Genomic DNA, 21,752 nt, shown 5'->3' on the forward strand with positions numbered 1-21,752 from the left:
TCAAAATTGTAACATAACTAGTACGCCTCAATCCCAAACAAATATCACATTTGGATCGTAGATGATCTTGAACAATTCTTATCTCATGATCCAGCCTCCAAGGTTCATTCACCTCGTCTCAAGGTAGGATCAACCATGAATTCTCACATTCAATGTCACTCTATTCAAACTCGTCTCAGTTCAATATTATAACATCAAACAAAATGAACATTACTATCATTATCTTCTACACTGGTTTTAACAAATTATTTATGTTATTATACATAGAGGAGCTAGAAGGCAAAAAAAGAAAGTAGACTATTAGTTAAATGTAAAAACTCTCAGTGAGGGGAGAGCAAAACTAGTTTTATCAAATGGTAATTTCTAAAATACATCCCTATCTATCTTATCCTAGGTTCAGGAAGTGCCCCAAAAAACAGCCTTCGTTCGTATCAATTTCTATTATCAGTCCTGCTGCACATCATTCCCTTCAACACCCTCGTCATTCTTGTACGTTTTGATATCAAGAGTTTTCCGGTATTTGCTGCTGGTTGTATTGAAATTTAAGGCAGATGAACAGCAGCTTATTAGTATGGTGTGGATTTACTAAAGGAATGCAAACCTGTTAGCTGACACCAGGCTGCATCATAGGGAAGATCCAGTTATTGCAGGGCTCCTTTCCAAGAACTTTCTCGTTGGCCCACCAGTCAGAGCCAATAGTAGCTTTATCAGGATATCCTCCGTCTACATTGTCAAAGTTAAATTCCTTCGAGGATCCAAGAGTGATGGACCTGTGCTTCTGCTGCCTCTGTCCATCCTCTCCGTCAGTAGATGATCCCTCGTGTATTTCTCTGGAAGGCTCATGTCCACTGTGATCGTGTGCATTTGACATTTCAGCCAGGTTTTCCTGTCGTTTAGTGCTACGCTCAGTATCCTGGAGAGACACTGATCCAGTTCTCATCATCATAGTTGGCTTCTTTTCCACACACCTCACAACATCTTCTGCAGTAATCTCGAAAGAAACTCTATGATCAACCACTGTTAGATCGTTTTTCCAACCATTAAAGGGCTTTGGAAAACGATGAACACCAGTGTTCTGATAATTGAGAAGGAAACTATCGTGATATTTGGGGTTTACTGCCTCAGGGGTCAAAGTCCCAGATCCTTGCCGAGATCCCCACTCGTGAGGGGCTATTTTCTCCAGGTTCAGGAACTGAGGGCGTCCAGGAGTATACTCACGCTCAAGAAAAGGAGATGAAGTTCCAGATACAGAGATGGCTGACCCAGGCGAGATCAAGTTACTGACTGGACTCCCTGGTTGAAGTTGGTATGACTGAAATTCATACTGGGCAAAAGGATATCTGTGACCAGCAGCAACATTCTGGTAGTTGGGGTCAAGCAGCTTAGCAAATGGTACCTCAGGTGATGAGGGTGTAGTCAAGTGGACTGACTCAGGAGGAGGGGTAAATGGAGCAGTAGATGGTTCAGTAGTGAATGCAGAGAAAACAGGTGGAGAGACCAGTTGAGTTTCATGAGCGTAGGGCCCAATAGCAAAAATTGAGGCAGGTCCACTGGGAGAATATGTAGACATAGAAAGGCATTTTGAGCCAACTGGTGAATGGGTTGCTGAAGGAGGTTCTGATGGCAAGAAAGATGCAGGAGATGAGGGGGGTGCTATGAAGGGAAGCACTATAGAAGGAGCTTGACTTGAAGTATTAGAAGAAGGTCTATCTGCAGCAGAGGCTGTTGTTTCTGGAATAAAAACTGCATGTCCAATTCGTTTCGTCTGTTTCTGAGAGCCAAAACACCAGTACATGCTCCAGCAGCTTCCCCATCTTCGTTTCTGTTAAACCAATTTAAAGTGCAAGAGATGATGAGAACTTCACATAAAATGAGCAACAAAATCCCAGTTAAGTTCAAAGCATCATCAAGATGCTAACGCACAAAGCAATTGTTTCTTTAGAATAAGACCCGAGAGCAGAGAGGACAGAAAATTAAATAAAATAAAACAATCTTGTTTCTAAATTCTGTCTTAGAACAAAGACACACAAGTAAATAAACCATCGTCGTTTCTGTTAAACCAACTTATTTCCTTGTTTCTTATAATCGAGCAGTCAAGGAAATAAAAGCAAAGAATACACACAAGTAACCTTGGAAATGTTAGTCCATATAATTGAACAGTGAAACAGAATTGGAGGACAGATGATCTAGTCCAGAGTAATGTTCAGAGAGCAGAGGGAAATTATTTGTAACCTTGTTAAGGAATAAAAACAGCTGCATTCACAAATGTCACAGGAGTGTCAATCAAAATGAAGGGGATACAGGAAGACTTCCCTGGTGATGTTCTACCTTGCATCCTTAAGGTAAAAGATTCAATTCTCACCCAAACCTCCTCCCAATACTTTCCCCATTTCCCATACGCAATATATCAAGAAAAAGAAGAGTGGGGGTGGGGGACACTGTTGAAGTATCATGCACATTCTAAAATGATAAGATCAATCATAAACATCTGTTTCAAACAGAGGCCACTCACGGAAATGCCTCGTGTGCTTTGGCCTCTTCACTTGGCCTAGGAGGTATTATTAAATCGCTCCTTCACTTCGATTGAAACAGAAAAACGGCTTTCACTTTCAGCCTCATTTAGGGAAGATCTAGGGTTGATCTATTGAATTAATGGGAAGAGTTTGGATATCAAAAAAAAAAACATTTAGCCTTTTGGAACATATTTAGATGTACAAATGAAGCAATTAATTGTATCATAGGACACTCTAGAGTACGGATCCAAGACCAAAAGCAGTGGGCACTCTGAACTGACAGCTAAAATTCAGTATCCTTCTTAATAAATAAAATCTTGTTTTAACTTTAACAATAGTATCAAGAAGGTACTCGTTATCTATAATGAGTCTGGAATTCACTCCTTCCAGTTTAGAGAGTCCAAAAGTTCCAAAATGTTTTCTGATTCATTTACAAGTTGCATCACTCTTTCTGCGTCAAAAGCATAAATAACATAGCAATCGATAATTTACATGAGAAATGTTTTCTTTTTTATTTCAAAGATAAAAATTAATGTTTGTTATATTAGATGGTAAGATGAGTCAAGCAAATTCATTATTTTGGAATAAAATGATATCTGCATCTGTTGAATCTGGAACTTCTGAAATTCTATCATGCTAACTTGAAAACGACAAATAACTCAATTGGTCAGCCCTATGAAACGCATAACAGAGTATTGCATTACTGCATCCATTTGAGAAAGAAAGAATAACTTCTAAAACGCTTTTGGCTAGATAGCATTTGGGAAAAACATTCAGAAAATCACTCCAATTAGACATGGCTGCAGATGCTTAGATAAGAAGCAAAGTGGCACCACCTCTAGATTTTGGATCGATTCAGAAAAGAAAGAAAGCAAATGATTGATGTATTACATCACTGTCTTAACTAGAACTCTTGTTTCTCACACCAGCGAGTAGCCTTTACTGGTTCATCGAAGAGGTTAAAAACATCCATTGCTTTATCTCCTTGTCCTTTTCTTCCTCACTTCAAACATAATTCAAGCATTTCCAACCATCTCACTGAGTCCCTACTTTCTCACTCACTTGGTCAAACAAGTCATATGTACACGCATTGACAACACACGTATCAGCAGCAGTGAAGCATATTATCCAACTTCCTGGGAATTACCTGACTTACCATCACACTGATTTCCCACAGGGCACAAAATTACTAACACTAACTTTCTCATGATAACACTTAACTTTATCAAAAAGTTATACTACTTGCTATACAGGATGAAAAAGTGCAAATTTATCCCAAATCTAGACAGCGGAAAAAGCATCCATAACAATTACAATCTCACACCAGGATGATACCAAGCAATTTCCAATCCAAAATGAAATATGCAAGATCACCCTACGTATAACGTAGCACACATCTCTGCTCTTAATGCAATGAACAAAACTTATACACAACGTTCCATGATCTATGAATCTCACTTGCAATTCTAGCTAAAAGCTTCAATTAAGTCAACTCTGAGCTCAAATATATCATTCACGATCTACAAATTCCACAAAAGAAAGAAAAAAACTGTAACCAGATTCAAATAAAAATAAATCACCCAAACGATCTACATATTCCACAAAGAAGAAACAAAAAACTATAACCAGATTCAACTCAAAGTTAAACTCCAAAACTATAACCTGATTCAGATCAAAGTAAACACAAAATAATTCTCAAACTCCTAAAAAAATGTAACTAGATTCAAATCGAACTATACCACAAAACAATCTATATATTCCAAAAAAAAAAAAATCAAATCGAAATGAATTTTACCTGAATCGAGGCTTGAGGAACACGATTTTCAACTGAAGCGATTGCAGTAGCAGCAGCGTTTATCGTCTCCAAAGTGCTATCAACTCCTCTCTGCTCTCCGTTCACTCTATTCATCTTCTCTTCGCTTTTACACAACGAATCACCTCAAAATTCCTAAACTCCGACGACTCCTCCTCAGCTCTAGAGCATCGCCGGAACTCACTTTTCCGATCGAAAATCACAAACTTTTTCCGGTAACCGAACAAATTTACAGAAGAAGAAATCAATAACTATAAAACATAGTTCTGTAAATACACATATATATATATATAAAAAAATAGATTTATTTTTATATATATCATGAATTTATATGGTGGCTTTGGAGGTCAAACACGGCAATGACTTATAATAGGGTTATTATTATTGATAAAAGGTAATTAAAAGGTACTTTATTAAAGGTTAAATATTAATTAATCATTTTTAAGTACTGTGAAATTACCATAACGGGCTTCTTCTTTTGGAATTGAATAAGGGTATAATGAATTGGGTGGTGTTTCACCTGAATTTTGCTAGCCACATTTAATGTAATTTAAATTATTGTTTTTTTTTTGGTTATATTAATAAAAAAAAAGTTCCAATTTTATTTAAGATTTTAGTTTTCATTCTTAATTATAGGAGTAATTATTAGTTGTTGTATATGGTTTGATTCATTTAATATAATAATGATAACTTTAGAGAGATACTATATTTTTATTTATTTCGAAAATTATTTTAATTGTATTTTTTAAAAAATTGAGAAAATATCAAAAGCAATTTTTATCTTTCGTATGACACCATTTATGAATTTAATTTTGTTGTAATTGTGAAAAAATAATTTATAATCTTTTGTTATTTTGTTAGGTTTAATATAGCAAAAATAGTACTCGTAATATTTTATTATTGTTGAGTTATCTTGTTAAATCGATTAAATTATTATAAATTCTAAATTTTAAGTTTGCGAGTAAATTTTGAGTTATATGTATAGTTTATATCTTAGGTGTCGCTTATAAATTAGAATAAAGCTATTTTGATTATAATTACACTGTGTCTTGAGTTGATCATAAAAAAAAATTCAAGCTAGATAAGCTAATCATATAAGTTATGTTAACTTATTTTAATGGAGTAGTATATTAAAATGACATATATAATGTACTAGTTACGATTTGATGCAAACACTAATATAAGTCTTTTCTTTAACCCCTCTATGCTTCATTTTAGAAAGAAAAATTAGTAATATATTTTAATTTTGAATATTTTTTTTATATCTTTTAATTTAAGATGGATGACATGCATGATAAAAATAAATTCCACCTTATAGTTGAATTATACAAGCCATCACAATTTTGACATGAACTTATTAAATAATGAATCTATCTCATGGGGTTCATATGACATTACATAGCAAAAAATCCATTACAATATAGAAAACTATTAAACACCAAAATATAAGTAGAAAATAAAATCTTCGATGGTGACAATTCAAAGAATTAAAAGAGGTTCTATATTAAAACAAACGAATTTAATCAATGTTGATATTAATATGCTACTAAAAAAAATGTTATCCTTTTAACTTAAAATATACTCTTCACTTTTTTTTTAATTGGTCCTTTACATTATTAATATTAATAATTTTTACTTTTTTAATAAGTAAACAAAGTCTATTCTCCTCATATGATTTTCAAAATAATCGCACAATTTCATATTATTCAATATATATAATTATTCATTATTTATTTACTCTTTATTTTTGTTATTGTTTTTTCTTTTACAAATCTACATCGAAAGTTTTTTCTAAAATTGAGGGTCTAAAATTTGCATTTATTTTAATTATTTTTAAATCTCGCATTGATTATTATTGTTCTATATATTGAACCATATTATTGAGGGTAATTTGGTCTTTATAAGGACCACAAATTATTGACTAACTATAATAAAGTAGTCTAAAGTATTATAAATTTATTATAAAGTAGTTTAATTTACCGATGAATACTTTTTTGTTAGGGGTAATGAGTGTGCACGTGTGCACATCTATTTACTCGATGGCTTCTTAATTAATTTATCATGCGCATCCTTCCTTGTTCCTTCCGCGTAGGTTAGGACCCACCTTGAAAATTCCTCTCTCTTTTTGCTCTTTGAACTAACGTGCACGCTTGGCTCATTGTTTTCTGCATATTTTTTTAATAACAATAAAGTCGCTATTATTATTTCTTTTCTTTTTACTAACTACTCTTTCTTTATTATTTATCATAGACGTTAACGGAAGTTACTTAGCTTGTGATTCGTGACGGAATAATCATATTTACTTGCTCGATTTATTTAAATTATAAAGTTTTATACTGATTAAAAAAAATAAAATTATTTATCTAGTGTTTAATATTTATATTTGAACTTTAATTTTGAATTTGTGTCGAAAAGTCTTATGTTGAAGAGTAAAGCGATTCTATCAAAGGTGATTCTGCATCCTAGAAAGAAATTCAAACTCAAAATATTTAATTAAGAGTGAATAAATACTTATTCCTTCATCAAAATGTTCGATATGATTTGACAAAGTTAAAAAACACTTTGGGGTTGATAAAGAACCTTTTTCAAAACTATAGTTTCACCTTTTCAATCAGATCTTTTTACTATGATTTTACACATAAAGATTTATAGCTACTTTTCAAGATCATTGCAACTTTTTTCTAGGAAAAGCTTCTAGGGCTCATCAATAGAGATTTGCTTTAAAGAAAAAGAAAAAACTTCCAAATGTTTGTTTGGAAAATACTAGTTGTATTTTAATTAAAACATAATAATAATAATATATATAAAATACATAATACAAGTGTTAGTTGGAACATGTAAATATGCAATATATATTAAGGTGTGTGTAAAGAAAGTGATTTCGATATATAAGTGAGTTTATGGGGGGAAGTTTTTTTTTTTTTTTTTAATTTTCTTTGGAGATAATATTTTCGTTTAATATTTTATCGTATCAAATATTCTAAACACGAAAAGCTAGTTTTATTCTTTAATACACTACGAGTCTACAACTAAACAGTAAATCATGGTTACTGTTCAAATTTAAATATGACGATCATCATTTTTAATCAAAAATGTAATTTATCAGAAACTTTAAATTTAAGCATTAAATATAAATAAAAAAGTTTTACTCATTAAATTGTTACTTTTTGATGTGGACTAAAACTAAGTATCAAACATTGGAAAAAAATGAATAAAGAAAAAGAGCAAAACATGAATTATTGTTCTAACCTAGATATGATTATCATTCTATTATTATTTTAAAAGTGTATCTTTTAACTCTCAAATTTGCACTCATCATCATAGAAGATGATATTATATTATTTCGTCCTATTATATAGAAAGAGACAATATAATTAATGACATTTTTTAATTAAGTCGATATCATCCTATCATATTATAAACTTTTATCTCATTCATAACTACACGAGGAAAATGAAATCTACATTATTCATCAAATTAGTAAATTCTTTTTTTGTTCTTATTTTTCCTTTTGTCCTCTTCTTTACAAGGCCAAAAGGAGGACCAACCTAAGAAATCTGATTAAATAACTTAAAAAATTTTCATTTTAATTGAAGATTTCAATTTTTAATTTTAACAAAAAATTATTCGAGCTAATATTTTCAAAATGATTTATTTTATATTATTTTATCCCTCATGTATTTTTTTAAAAAAATAATATTTTTTTTAAGTGTCAAAAGCTAGTTAATATTATTATTAAGAAAACAATTAATTAATAAAGAGATATTATAGAAAGTTGGTGGGGAGGATGAGTATGTAGACCTAAATTTAGGCAATTGATTATGACTTTACACATTTTTTTATTCATTTAGACTCAGTAAACCATTTGAAGTGAAATTTGAAATTTTTGGTTCCAAATGTTAATTTTTATTATTTCTTTTGTTTTAACTTATGTCATATTTTATTTATTTTTTAAAAGAATTGATTAAAATTTCAAGATTTTAATTTTTTTATTAGACCATTAATTTTTTTAATAACATAAATATTAATTTATAATTAAAATTTTATTTTTCTAAACATTTAAATACGATATTGATCAAACTATATCATATCGATAAAATAGAAGAAATAATATATAGTACAAACAACTGCTACTTGTTCAGAGGCAGCTCTTTGGTTTCACTATCAGACCAAAATATTTGAAACCAAAGTTAATTGATACTCATGCTGATAAAATATTTATACTCGATAAAATAACTGATATGCGAAGAAATTAATCTATAGATCACATTTAAAAATAAAGAATTACTTCACGAAAAGTAACAAAAATATTCTTGAAAACCAATTCCTACTTGAACCAAAAAAAAGTTTTGGGAAAAGGTCATATAAATTAAACACACAATTGTTAATTCCCCAAATTTTAAAGGATTTTCTAAATTTAGATATTCCAAATTTTTTAATAAATTCACAAAAATATTGTAACTGTTTAGGATCCTAGAGAATTTGTTTCCTAGGATGCCCACTATTTGCAGTTTTGCTGTCATTTTGGTGTACTTTTTTATTTTATAAATCGATATTTATATTAAAATTTAATTATATTCATACTGTGCATTGCAAAATTTATTTTCTTATTTAAAATTCAAATTCAAAATCTTTAATTAAAAAAAATTAATAATAATTATACCATCACCTCATATTAATGTTATTTCATTTAAGAGAAATCTTATAAGATAATAATTAAACTTTTTTGTAAAGGATGAAATTTCTTGTACTAGATGTCACTTTCTTTCCTTTTTTTTTCTTTATTGACAATTATGACTACTTCAAACTTTATATAGGCAAAACGAGGTGTCAATTCCACCTAGCATGTATCGTTAAATATTTAATTCGATATTTCAAAAGAATGTGAAGTATTCTACGCAAATTTCATAGTGTTAAGAGCTAATTACATTCTATTGTTACTCTTTTCAAATTACAAAAATCTCTTAAATATTGTAAAATCTGAACACATCCCAATACGTTGCGATACATCGCGTTTCAATTTCAGATATATCTCTCGATTATGAATATATCGTATCTCAGTTTCTGATACATCATTCAACGTTTCGATACATCATGTACATCCCGATACATAGCGTTAAGTGATGTATCTAATCGATATCTTGCGTAAAGTGATGCATCTAAGAATAGAATAGAATATTTGTAATTTATTCAAATGGTAGGTAATATTAAAGAATATGATCAAATAAATTGAGTATCTAACTAATTTTTTTAAAAAAAACATTCGAGTATTTTAAATTGTGCTTCAACCATATACGTTAGCAAATTCGTATGTATATTACTTGAATTTGAGTGCCTTGAATTTTTTTTATGATCAGACGCTAATTTTGAAATAAAATAAAATAATATTTCAAAAGTTAATAATGAAATACAAAATTGAAAAGAGACCTATGATAGTAGTTCTCATGCCATTCTGAATAAACAAGACATTCGTAAAAATATAATTAATACATATCAATTAAATACCTCATAAATCTGAATTTGCTGTTGCCCATTCTTTTTCGTTGGGCTGATACAAATACTTTAGTTGGGCTTGGATATTGGGCCTAGACTAGTCTATCAACTCAGACAGTAATGGGCCTTCATATTGGGCTGAACAAATGGCTATCCTAGTTACAAATATAGCCAAATCATTGAACATATGGTCAATCAAATTAGGTCATTATTATTTTTTAAACGGAGGAATTAATATCTACGAACAATGCAATTCTAATGCAAATCGCAGGTATGAATATCACTAAGTGTAACTAAGTTTTAATGTTTACTGAAACCATTACATAATTATAAACTCTTTGGAACAAATAGAGCACGGTTCAAATAACTGAAAAATGAAACCAAAAATATAAAAATCAAGCTGCCAAGCTCTTCGATGCGATTTCAAACACATTCTCTGAGAGTCCCTCAGTAGACAAGATCATCTCCAATTGTTCCTGTTTTAACACAATAATATATTTCTTTACTTTCCAACCTTTCTATGCAAACACAATACTCGAAGGGAACTTCTCCCCGGAAGAACGTCTAAGGAAAGCAATTACTTACCTTCGCGAGACTCTGTCTTGTTTCATCATAACGTTTCCACCTGGAGAACGCTGAAACCATTCGTGAAGCCACCTGCCATCCATTAGAAGAAGAATAGCTAAGACACACGCTTGTTGCTACTGGAAAACCGTCCTTTAGTTCAAGATCAGATTGACCAAGATGGATCATGAGTGGTCGTGTTCAAGCTTTTTCTTTCAAGAACAAATAGTGTTTCGTGATTCATTGGTGAATTGTATCAAAAGCAATTGAAATAGTAATGTAAGAGACCTGTGGATTCATCTTGTCAAGCTTCACCACTAGTTCTCCCAAGAACTTGTAGCCGGAGCCATCCTTGCTATGGAAGTTGACAGGTGAACCACAAAATCCTCCGATCAACGAATAAACCTGTGCATTTGTCCAAAATAAAACATCATGTCTTGTAATTGACATAAACTAGAAAGCTATAGGTTGCTAATGTTTCCGTACCCAGGTCAGATCCTCCAAAAGTGCGCCCCTTTTGGAGGATCCGGCACATCCACTGGCTTTTTTGAAGAGTACGAAAGACATCAAACTCGAAAAAACATACCTTATTTGGATTACATAGGTCAAAGGCTGTATGGTTTAGAAGTTTCTTGACATTCTCAACATTACCAGGCATGTCTGACATAGCTTGAAGAGCAAGCCACTTGTTCACAACCTACGGAAAAATCTAGTGAGATAAGAATTTTTAGATTTTTTAGTTTCCCTCTGAGTTATGAATGATTCGACGTCATGCAGGTTTTACTCAACAATTTGAAGGCAAGAACAGATCCGGTAGACAAGAATTACGGTCAAAGATGACAGTCAGGTATTAGAGGCATAGAGATGTACCAAGTAATCATCCTGCCACTTGTTATAGAAATCAGCCAAAATTTCTTCACGAATTGCAGGTTGCTGATCGATAGCCACTAAAGCTGCAAACTGATCTGTCATGTTTGTGGCGTTTCTGTATTCATTCAATAGAAGTTCTGTGATTTCTGGGTTTTCAAGTGATCCAAGATAAGCTGTAGACAAAATAGGTCAGTGGAATTGTAATTTGTCAAATTCTAAAAATACTCTATTGAGAAAGATGAGAAGACAAACAGACCAAGAGCAATATTTTTAAGAGCACGACGTGCCATATTGTTATGATCAAACTCATAAGCACCAGAGCTCCTGTTGTTTTTAGCCTGCAAAGTGTATTTCAAGGTTTATTTTCATTAAGAACGTTTTCAAGTTAATTGAGAAAAATAAAAATTGAGAGTTTGAGAGATGATTACAGTGATAAGGAACTCTTGTTTCAATTCAGAAGCCAGTTGCTTCCTGATGAAAGTCCGCACTGCATGAACGGCATCTGGATCAGCAACCGTCATCATGTCCATGATTTCTCCTATACCAGGCAAAGTTATTGCCTTTGCAATGAATTCCTGAAAGGATACACATACACAAGTAATTAGCGAAACATTTTTCTACCGACATGAAACACTAACATCTACAAGAAAAGAGGTGGGCACGCACCTTATCCAAGCTTGAGTCGGTGAGTATGCTTTTGATCCCCTGCAAAAACTGAGGGTTAAGAACCAAAGCCTTATTCTGTTGGAAATCAGCTACCAGACTGAGCATCAACTTCCTTGCCAACACTTGTCCCGCCTCCCACCTAAGAGACAGATCATATTAATCTTTGACTATTCAAATTTGTGATCAGCTAAAATGTATTGAACAAGAGACTTAAAAAATACGCACCGGTTAAACTCATCAGAATCATGAGCAAGAAGGAAAAGAAGATCACTATCAGTGAGATCAGACTCAAGCCTGATGGGAGCACTGAATCCTCGCAATATCGATGGTGTTGGCCTCTCAGATACGTCATTGAACACAAATTCCTCCTCCTTCTGCACAGTACAAGAAAAAAGTCCTTTATTACATCCTTATTACGTCATAGGAGGAACAAAATGCCGGATAAGCATATATATTTGATCAAAGTTATCATTGTGCTCTGCATATATAGAGTTAAATTAAGTGGAATTGACTACACCAGTCCATCAAAACTTCAAGGCTAACCTTCGTTACGCGGAGAACTGTGGTGTATACGTTTTGACCACTGCTCGCAAAACTCTCCAATTTCCCATCATGATGAACCGAAGATAGAGGCATGTCCTTACCACTTGAATCCAGCAGACCTACAGCAACAGGAATAAACATAGGTTCTTTTGCAGACTGGCCGGGGGTTGGAGGCACCTCTTGACTGGGAAAACATTAGATGAAATAGGTTAGGCTAAACCATATAGGTTAGTCCAAACAAAAATCCATTTAATGTTTATTACCTAAACTTGAGGGAGAAAGTGCGCCCTTCAGCATTATAATTTGTGGTAACCTTCACTACAGGTGTCCCAGCTTGCGAGTACCTGCAATTATGTTTCATTAAAAGCTTAACTTTGAAGGGAATCACGAAAACTGGTTCGACTGGCGGGAAGGAAGAGTCGCCTACCATAACAAGAAATTAGCAAAATCTGCATTGTTGGCATCTCGCATGGCAGCAAAAAAGTCTTCACATGTTACTGCTTGACCATCATGCCTCTCAAAATATAAATCTGTGCCCTGAAGGGGAAAGGGGGTATATCAGATTTTTGAGACTCCGAAGTTCGGAAATCATTTGTCAGTACAACAAAAATAGGCAAGAGATTATCGTTTTCTTACTTTTCTAAATCCTTGGCTACCTAACAAGGTTTTGTACATCCTGACCACTTCAGCTCCCTGATAACAGAAACAGTGATTAAACCAATGGTGAGTCAAAACACAAAATGGTTTCAAGCACACATAAGGTCTTGGATCTGGTGGCATCGGAAAGGGAGAAAAAAAGAGAGGCACAAAATGCCACATGAGGAGGGGCAAGAGAGGAAGTGCATTACCTTCTCATATACCTGCAAAAGAGAAAATGGAACAAAGGAACAATAGTTAATAAATACCTTGGGAAACCAAAGATACCAAGACATAAAAGTTAGAACAATGATAAAACAGAATTATCAGGATCTTACCGTAACTGCATGTTCATGAATATTCAAAGCCAGACCAGCCGTCACAACCAAACATCAGTAACAATCAGTAACAAAAATAATCATCCAATTTGGGCTCAAAAGAAATTAAAACTCCTCTTCAATGACAGTTAACTCAAACTTGCCTGTGTAGAAGTTATCCATCTGTCAACATAAAAAGAGAGAAGAAGAATGAGAAAATTTTCCAAGAAGGTGGGGCCAGCGTTTGCTAAACAAGGATCATTCCTATTCAAAGAGATTATCTACCTTTATATAAGAGTGAGGCCTTACAGGATGAGCCATTGGACCAGCATCCTACAAATTGAGGATAATAGTAGCAAATTTAACTAGTTATCCACAATTCAGTAGCTCATTGTGGAGCATTTTGATTTGGCAATCCATGTATATATAAGAAGTAGGAATATTGTAATGAAAGAACTTAAAGAAGTCTTTGAACCTGCGGGAACTGATACATTCGAAGCTTTGAGACATCAGCAATTCTTTTCACAGGACGGCTGCCCAAATCAGACGAAAACTCCTGCATGAATCATTCAAGAACCTTATTAGCTAAGGCTACCAGAAAATTGTTTGTATACCCATCATCTACAGGAATAAATCCAACCTGATCACGGAAAACAGTAAGTCCTTCCTTTAAACTGAGCTGGAACCAGTCACGACATGTAACTCTGCATCGAGCTCAATAGTTAATAGAAGTTTCTAACAACGAGAATACTCTCAAAGTACACAGCAAACAAGTACACTGCCTTGTATCAAGAAATAAGTTTAAACTTCAAGTATTTTTGAAATTAACATATGCAACTTTATTTCTCATCAGAAGCAGCAACAATAGAGAGCTACAATAATTTTTTAAAGAAAAGGCTAATAACTCCTGATGTGTTTTCAGGAATTTGAGTATATAATTGTCCATTATACACCAAAAGACCTAGAAGATACAAATAGTAATATAATGGAATAAATAGCTACTATATTAACCAGCTTTTTTATTTTCTGTGAGAAGGAAAGATTGGGTTATGGACAAACCTGTTGCCTGTCCAATTGTGGAAGTACTGCAACACGGACAAGAAATGGTGATTTGCTCAGCATTCAAGAATCAGTAAACAAAATAAAGTTCATGAATTTCAATAGCTTATGAAAACATATCACACACCTCATGTCCAATCACACCCAATATAGCCGCATAATCAGCATCTGTTGCAGTTTCTGGGGATGCCAGGACAAGCTTGGAATTGAATATCTGTTGAAAACAAAGTCAAATAATTAGGTGATAATTAAGAAAAAGTCATAAACAGAGCAATACAATGCAATAACATCTCAAATCTCATACATTCAAGCTCTTGTTTTCCATTGCTCCCCTGGAAATGAAATAAAAAAAAAACAGTTATTATCCACAGAAAAAATTAGGAGAGTGGATAAACAAAGAGAAGAAAAGAAAAATGTCAAGAATAAATAATGACAAAGTGAAGAAACCAGAGAACTAACATGTTAAAATCTGGAACAGCAACAATATTAAAAAGATCCAGGTCATACTCCCGCCCGAAAACCTGTTGGAAAATTTTGACAAAGAAATTGTCATAAGACCACAAGACAACAAACATAATTAACTTGATGTACATCAAAGAACCTAAAATCTCACATCTTCATCCCACTTCATAGCTGCCTTGAGAGAATACATGGCATGTTCTGTCTTGGGCAGATCTTGTGCAGGGGTCCAGATTCTAAGGGAGACCTTACGGCCTGAACAGGTTGTAAATGTGTCATCTCTGCTCACCAACTGACCAGCAACCAATGCAAAAAGATAACTGGGCTTCTTGAAAGGATCCTCCCAAAGAGTATAATGCTTTCCTCCCTGCAAAAAACAAAAAAAGAAGAGAATAATTTGATTAGTTGCATAAGGGTTACTAGAAAACAACTTTCAACAAATAGTACAGGAAATCCAAGTGTACCTCCAGATCCCCTTGCTCTATAAGGTTTCCATTTGACAACAATACAGGATACAAGGATTTGTCTGCCTCTATGCGACAAGTGTATTTTGCCATAATGTCAGGGCGATCCTAATGGAGAAAATGTCAGCCATTACCAAGCATTTAAAAAAAACGATAATATCCTAGAGGACAAACAATAAAAATAAGGCATACCTGATAGAACGTAATCTTACGGAAACCCTCAGCCTCACATTGGGTGCAGAAATTCCCTGATGACTTGTAAAGACCCTGAAGTAAATATAGATAATGTCACCATAAACCCATTTCACAGTGTTACTAAAATTCGAAGTGCAAGAAAAAATTATAAATAAGACAAAATCCTGCCCTTCTATTTCACCTCTAAGGATGTGTTCTTCTGAGGATGTATTTCTGTCACAATCTCCAAGGTGAATTTGCTACTTGGAGGGGATTTCAGAGTCAGGTGGCGCGAGTCCACGAGGAAATCTTCCTCCTAAACACATTAGGTGAATCATGTATGAGTAAAAGTAACATCATGTGACATATCATGTAAAAATTAAAAGACATCTTTGAACGTTCTAGGAGCAAGACTCTGATATAGGTACCTTCAGCGGATTGCCGTTGATCTTAACTGATTGCAACTTCAGATCTCGCCCATCTAGGACAAGTGGGAAAGACTGACCTGTTCAAGATATATTAGAAACACACTGTGAGTTCTGGAATAAATACAACTATTGAAGTTTTGAGAAACCTCAATCAGGCAAGAAGTATGTATCATTTAGTTTTAGTATATCAACCCAGCGAAATGTGAAAGAAAAAAGTGTGCTGTGGATGACTCTGTTTTATTTTTTTCGCGAAACGAATTGCAGATAAAAATAAGAAAATCCGAAGGGGTAACAAGATGTACCTTCAACTCTGGGGTTGACAGCAATTTTGGAAGCGACAATAGTACTTTCCTCACCCAGTGCGAATTTCAGATCCAACTAAAATAGTAGTTTGATTTAGACACAAAACTTGAAGAAAATCCAAACCTTCACCTAGATAGAAGAAGAATTAAGGGATATACCGTGTCAAAATAGTAATCAGGTTGTTTGTAATCCTTCAGAAAGATTTCCTTTGGTGCTTCCATCTTGGATTCTTCAACTTCTTTTGGTAGAGGTTCAGTTGCAACTGAACAGATTAATCTCCGGTCAATTCTTCTAGGTTGCTGGGAAGCATACAAACAAACAAAACAAACGTCAGCATAGAAAAACATCATTGACAAAATATGCAAGTACATTATAATCTGGACATAATTGCTTACAACTAATGGAAAACGCGGGATTTGACACCTCCTCCAATGCGCAACCTAGTTAAAAAAGCAGAATAATTGAATATAAGAAAAGAGAAAAACATTCACTAGACAAAGTAAGACAATGCATAAAACCAAAAGCAGATAATCAATGCTTATGGCAGAAACCAACCAAGAAATATTCACAAACCTCTGAAGTAAGGTATTTTTTGTATCTGCAGATATCCCTCGAGCGCCCAACTGAAGTAACACGGCAACTTGCCTGAAACTACAGAGAGAGAATGGAAATCAATTCTTTGTCGAAATCAAGTCATTAAAAGCTAGCTTACACTAACTATATGTACTTCAAAAGACACCAGTAACACATGAAAGAAGCTAGAGAAAAAATAAGACACCTAAAGAAAGTCTGAAAGTCAAACAAATTAAAATAGAAGTGTGCGAGAAAGACTAAAACCAATTATAAGTACTTCATAAAGCCAGAATCTAGAAGGATAAGCCTTTCCCAGTGCCAAAGATTGGGATTGATAAGACTCTGCCTCTCTAAGTACTTGATTAGGAAACAGCAACAACCATATAGATGGAAATTATCAGTTGTCCAGTTGGGGCAAAACCACACAGTTTATCACAAGACCTGTACCACTACTTGACTCTCAAATAACCAACACCACTTTCATGTTTTTCATTATTTGCTTATAGAATGAAGAAAAGGGAGTTGAATAATCACAGGAGCATTGGAGATCAAACCCAAGAGACACGTCTTCGACAAACTCGAACCCTTGCAAGGCAGAATCAACCGAGCCATCGGCAAACCACACAACACCTAAGTAATCTACTGTTGATAATAATAGTTAGGTTCAATCTTCACAGCCAAACCCAGATATAGTTCACTAATCTAACATTCCAAATACAACTCTACACAAAACATAAGCCAACCCCAGATTTTAAAAAAATCCAATAAAGCTTCAATCTTTACAAAATATAAGGCCACCCCAGGTAGTAAATCCTATAAAGATCCAATCTTCACAAAACATAAGCCAACCCCAGATGAAAATTCCTATAAAGATTCAATCTTCACAAAATATAAGCCAACCCCAGATGAAAAAATGTATAAAGATTCAATCTTTACAAGTTACAAGCCAACCACAAGTGACTTGATTCAGGAAAACCAAACCAAAAACCCCTCAGATCAAGAAAAGACTATTCCTACTCCTACAAACTACTAAGCCAAATGAAATAAGAGAAGCAATGGCTCTTAAAAGGGTTTGGAAGATATGGATAATCCAATTACATGGACTAGAAAAAATCAATAAAATGGACATCTAAAATCAAAAAAAAAAAAGAAGATAAATCTAAAAAAAATCAAAATTTAGTATAAGTGGTTTTACCTCTATTGATGATGATTTGCAAAAGGGTTGATCAACAAGAACACAAAACTCCTTCTGCTGTAATCTTTTTATAGTGGAGTACTAGGTATTTTCAGTAAAATTCAGTTTTTCTCTTTTTGTTTTTTTCAAGAAAAAAATGGTCCCATTTATTAATATTAATTAATTATTAATAAGATTGGGTTATTTTTACAGTTGGTTCGGTTTTTTTTTTTCTCTTTTCTTATATAATTTTTTTTTATTTAGGTTTAGAGGAAACATAAAAACAACAAAAAAGGGGCTAAAAATATAATTGAAAAGTTATGGATATATGTAATTTGGTTGAATTATCTAGTTTACTTATATTATATATGATGATAGTGTATACATCGTGGATTTAAAATGTATATTATATATAATTGGTCGAAGTGTTTTAAGAAGGTAATTAGCTTTATTCAATACTTGCAAGTATTTTTTGGAAAAAAAGATAATTGATCCCTATGTTCTATTATTATTGAAACAATGCGCAATTGGGATGAAACGTAATATAAATTATATTTAAATTTGTCTTTTTATTGTCGAGCAATTGATATACAACGTCTTCTTGAGACGTGAATTTTTAGAAAGACAATATATTGTAATGTAGTAGACTTTGGTATAGCCATTTTTCGTCAATAGAAGATTATATCCCGCACGTGATGTTAAATTATTAGTCTAGACTAATATCAAGATCTCATTGTGCAAAAGATAACTAAAATACAAAATTAAGTAAAAGTTTATTTGTATTATTAAATCGATCAACGATTGCAAGAAAATTCAACATGAAGCTGAAGGAGTATAATAATCAAGGTTTTCAACAAACTTTCAAATTTATGTATTCGTTTAGATCGAAGTTGCAACTACTAAATTAAGTTGTATCATTCATTGTGCTTTTAAGGTATCACAATCTCACCAAAAGTAATTATAATTTATAAATAGAAAATACTTTGAAAGAGATTTTTTTTTTAAAAGTGAAATGTATAGTAAATCAACAATATTTATTAGAAATAATTCCAAGATTATAAACTCCTTTTCATCTCACAAAATTGTCACATTTATATATAAAGAGAGAAAATAGTTGTGTTTTGACAAAAATGAAATGTGTGGGCTTTATAAGTTATGGGCTTAATGAAACAATGAACTTGCGTAGATCATTGGGCTTCAGGCCCATTTTCATGCAAATAAAATGGAGAAAGGCAACAGAATCTTTTAAGGAAAATTTACCGAAATCTCAATAGTTTAAGAACTAAATTACTCAGATACACTCTAATTTATGATATTAAGTATCTTACTAGATTTTGATGTGTCCAAATACATGTATCTCGAGTTGTATACGGGTTAAAATTAATTGTTATTTGTTCTTAATATATTGTATCCAAGTGTATTCACATGTATAAGATGTACATAACATATTTCACTCGCATCTCTCCCATCTTTCTAATCACGCTCATATGTATATGATACCCCATATAGATGTAAATCACGCTAGATACATATATATACATGTATGTACGTGTATCTTCATTAATATATGAAAGAAACTCTTAGTTGGTGATAAGATACGTAATAATTTGAAAGTATAAATAATAACAGTATATATAGTAATTGAGTATGTCTAAGTATGTAGTTTTTCCTTATTATTTAAACTCAAGTTTACGCTCTTTTCTCCTCTTTGATGTGGTTTCATAAGCATAAAATATGAATCCTTTTAGTCATGTAACCTAGTCTCCATATGTCAAGGAAAATCAAATATATATCTATTTTTCTCAAAAAAATAAATAAAATATATTTATTATTCTTCACATCGACACACATTAAATCGATCGAAGTTTTCCCATTTATTCATCAAATTCAATTGTAATAGCCTATGCAGCTTGACAACAAGTTCATTCAAATCAAATAGTTTTTTACATCTAGTATATATATATATGTAAAAAATTTCTATCGTGTTTAAATTTTGAATTCGCATTTAAGAGGAAGGAAGAAAAAATTATAGTAGATTATTCTTCAAATAATGAGACACCACATCCATTACAATTCAAATAGAAAAGATTTTGAGACTTAACAGTCAAATTAAATTATTTATTAGACATTTCAATTCCTTTTGTTGACCAATTTAGACTTCCAAAGGTCCACAAGATTTTTCCTACAAAATATTTTCTTGTTTTTTTTTAAGAAAAATAAATAATTTATTTGCTATATATATATAAAGAGAGATGATAATTTTATTATAATTTCGACAGATATCATGATAGATAGAGATAAAATATTTCGAAAGAAGATATATCCCAATTCTCAATTCTTAATATTATTAAGATAATTTTCTTATTCACCTTTAACTATTTGGGGTAAAAAAATCAACGTTCTAAATTTTGTGAGAAAATTAATATTTTTTAAAGTAATAATTAAAACACCTATGAATTAAAATGTACTTATTGAATATAAAATAAAATGTTGACCATAAGAGCTAACAGGACACATTGCTATTACAAGAATCTTTCTTCACCAAATATATATATATATATTTATATATAAAAGATGTGAATACATAATATAGTCTTAATTTATATTTATAATATCAAACAAAAATTTAATCGATCTAATTGTTAATTTCTTTTATTTATTTAAACAAAAACAATAGAAAATCACTTTAATTAAGATAAGATCAAAAAAGACATGGTTGTCTCTAATATAGTATTACAAAAAAGAAACATGCTTCCATGTTCAACTCGTTCAAGGTTATTGCCTTTTTATTACTAATTTATTTATTTATATTTGCATTGTATAAAATTTATTATGAAAAAATACTTTTTTATTAGAGTTTTTTTCTTTTTCAAGATTCGAACCAGAAATTTCGAATTACGAATATAGATGGAAATGGTCCTAAAATAATATAAAACCAAGTTTGGTCCCCCTCTGAACAAAAATAATACTAGTTATTCATTAATGACAACTCTCCTCTTCTTTTATTATTATTTTTTTTTAAAAAAAATGGTGAAACAAAATTGAGGAAGTGCTAGGTTATATCCATTATGATCCATCAATATAATTTTTTCCTTCTTTTTATTTTTTTTTATATTGCATTATTTTATCAATTCACTACAAAAAAAAGATGTAAATTACATAGGGATTGGTATGAAAATTTGCAAAAAAATATTTTCTTTTCATATTAATTCCAGAAAAATCGTCATGTAATTCACACTTTTCTTCGGTGATTCAGGTATCAAAAAAATAGAACTTAACAAAATGATGGTCCTTTAATGTTCGGTAGTGATATTAAGTTCGATTATTTTAAATTCGTGCTACATATATAGTCGGAGGAAGCTCTCCCTTTCAAGGATTTTCTCAAAGCAAACTCTGATTAAAAGAAAAGTAGCCTCATCCGCCACGAACCTCTAGTTAATTAGTTAATATGGACATGTTAAAAATAAAATATAGTTACTGAATGACTAATGAGTTTGTCTTTTACTGTTTATAAAAAAATTACCACACATGGGTTTTGAGAACTGAGCTACAATTATTAATTTTTTTAATTAATTAGCAAAGTTGGATTAACCTCTCTTGGATTATGTAAAAGTTTGAAAATTTTCAAACAAAAAGAGAATAAACAATTAAGAAGCATATGCTTGATTGATTAAAAAAAAGTAATTGTTTAATGGAGTAGACC

The 21,752-nt window shown here is 32.1% G+C and overlaps 2 protein-coding genes across 2 annotated transcripts; both read right to left on the reverse strand.

Moving 5' to 3' along the window:
• Positions 1-186: 186 nt before the first annotated feature.
• On the reverse strand, positions 187-4,709 carry LOC101254118 (uncharacterized). Its single transcript, XM_004245543.5, has 2 exons — positions 4,309-4,709; positions 187-1,822 (listed from the first exon to the last, which is right to left on the reverse strand). The coding sequence occupies exons 1-2, from the start codon at positions 4,420-4,422 to the stop codon at positions 605-607; spliced, it is 1,332 nt and encodes a 443-aa protein (XP_004245591.2). The 5' UTR covers positions 4,423-4,709; the 3' UTR covers positions 187-604.
• A 5,363-nt stretch (positions 4,710-10,072) lies between these two features.
• On the reverse strand, positions 10,073-17,962 carry LOC101253814 (puromycin-sensitive aminopeptidase). Its single transcript, XM_069287831.1, has 32 exons — positions 17,410-17,962; positions 16,876-16,953; positions 16,698-16,742; positions 16,461-16,601; positions 16,302-16,377; positions 16,000-16,076; positions 15,774-15,887; positions 15,590-15,664; positions 15,398-15,505; positions 15,088-15,300; positions 14,934-14,995; positions 14,779-14,806; positions 14,602-14,688; positions 14,475-14,500; positions 14,056-14,119; positions 13,891-13,971; positions 13,701-13,748; positions 13,563-13,598; positions 13,298-13,322; positions 13,099-13,178; positions 12,890-12,999; positions 12,726-12,806; positions 12,463-12,646; positions 12,145-12,293; positions 11,920-12,058; positions 11,682-11,828; positions 11,510-11,591; positions 11,254-11,426; positions 10,970-11,080; positions 10,672-10,788; positions 10,405-10,476; positions 10,073-10,295 (listed from the first exon to the last, which is right to left on the reverse strand). The coding sequence occupies exons 1-32, from the start codon at positions 17,485-17,487 to the stop codon at positions 10,215-10,217; spliced, it is 2,988 nt and encodes a 995-aa protein (XP_069143932.1). The 5' UTR covers positions 17,488-17,962; the 3' UTR covers positions 10,073-10,214.
• Between the last annotated feature and the right edge of the window lie 3,790 nt (positions 17,963-21,752).

This window comes from Solanum lycopersicum, chromosome 8, assembly GCF_036512215.1.
Source record: "Solanum lycopersicum chromosome 8, SLM_r2.1".
NCBI lineage: Eukaryota > Viridiplantae > Streptophyta > Magnoliopsida > Solanales > Solanaceae > Solanum > Solanum lycopersicum.

Coding starts and splice junctions, on each gene's coding strand:
- LOC101254118 (XM_004245543.5), bottom strand. CDS start 4,422: ATGAATAGAGTGAACGGAGAGCAGAGAGGAGTTGATAGCACTTTGGAG. Junction 1,823..4,308: donor TTCCTCAAGCCTCGATTCAG/GTAAAATTCATT, acceptor TTGGTTTAACAG/AAACGAAGATGGGGAAGCTG.
- LOC101253814 (XM_069287831.1), bottom strand. CDS start 17,487: ATGGCTCGGTTGATTCTGCCTTGCAAGGGTTCGAGTTTGTCGAAGACG. Junction 14,996..15,087: donor CTATGAAGTGGGATGAAGAT/GTGAGATTTTAG, acceptor ATTTTCCAACAG/GTTTTCGGGCGGGAGTATGA. Junction 14,807..14,933: donor GCTGTTCCAGATTTTAACAT/GTTAGTTCTCTG, acceptor TTTCATTTCCAG/GGGAGCAATGGAAAACAAGA.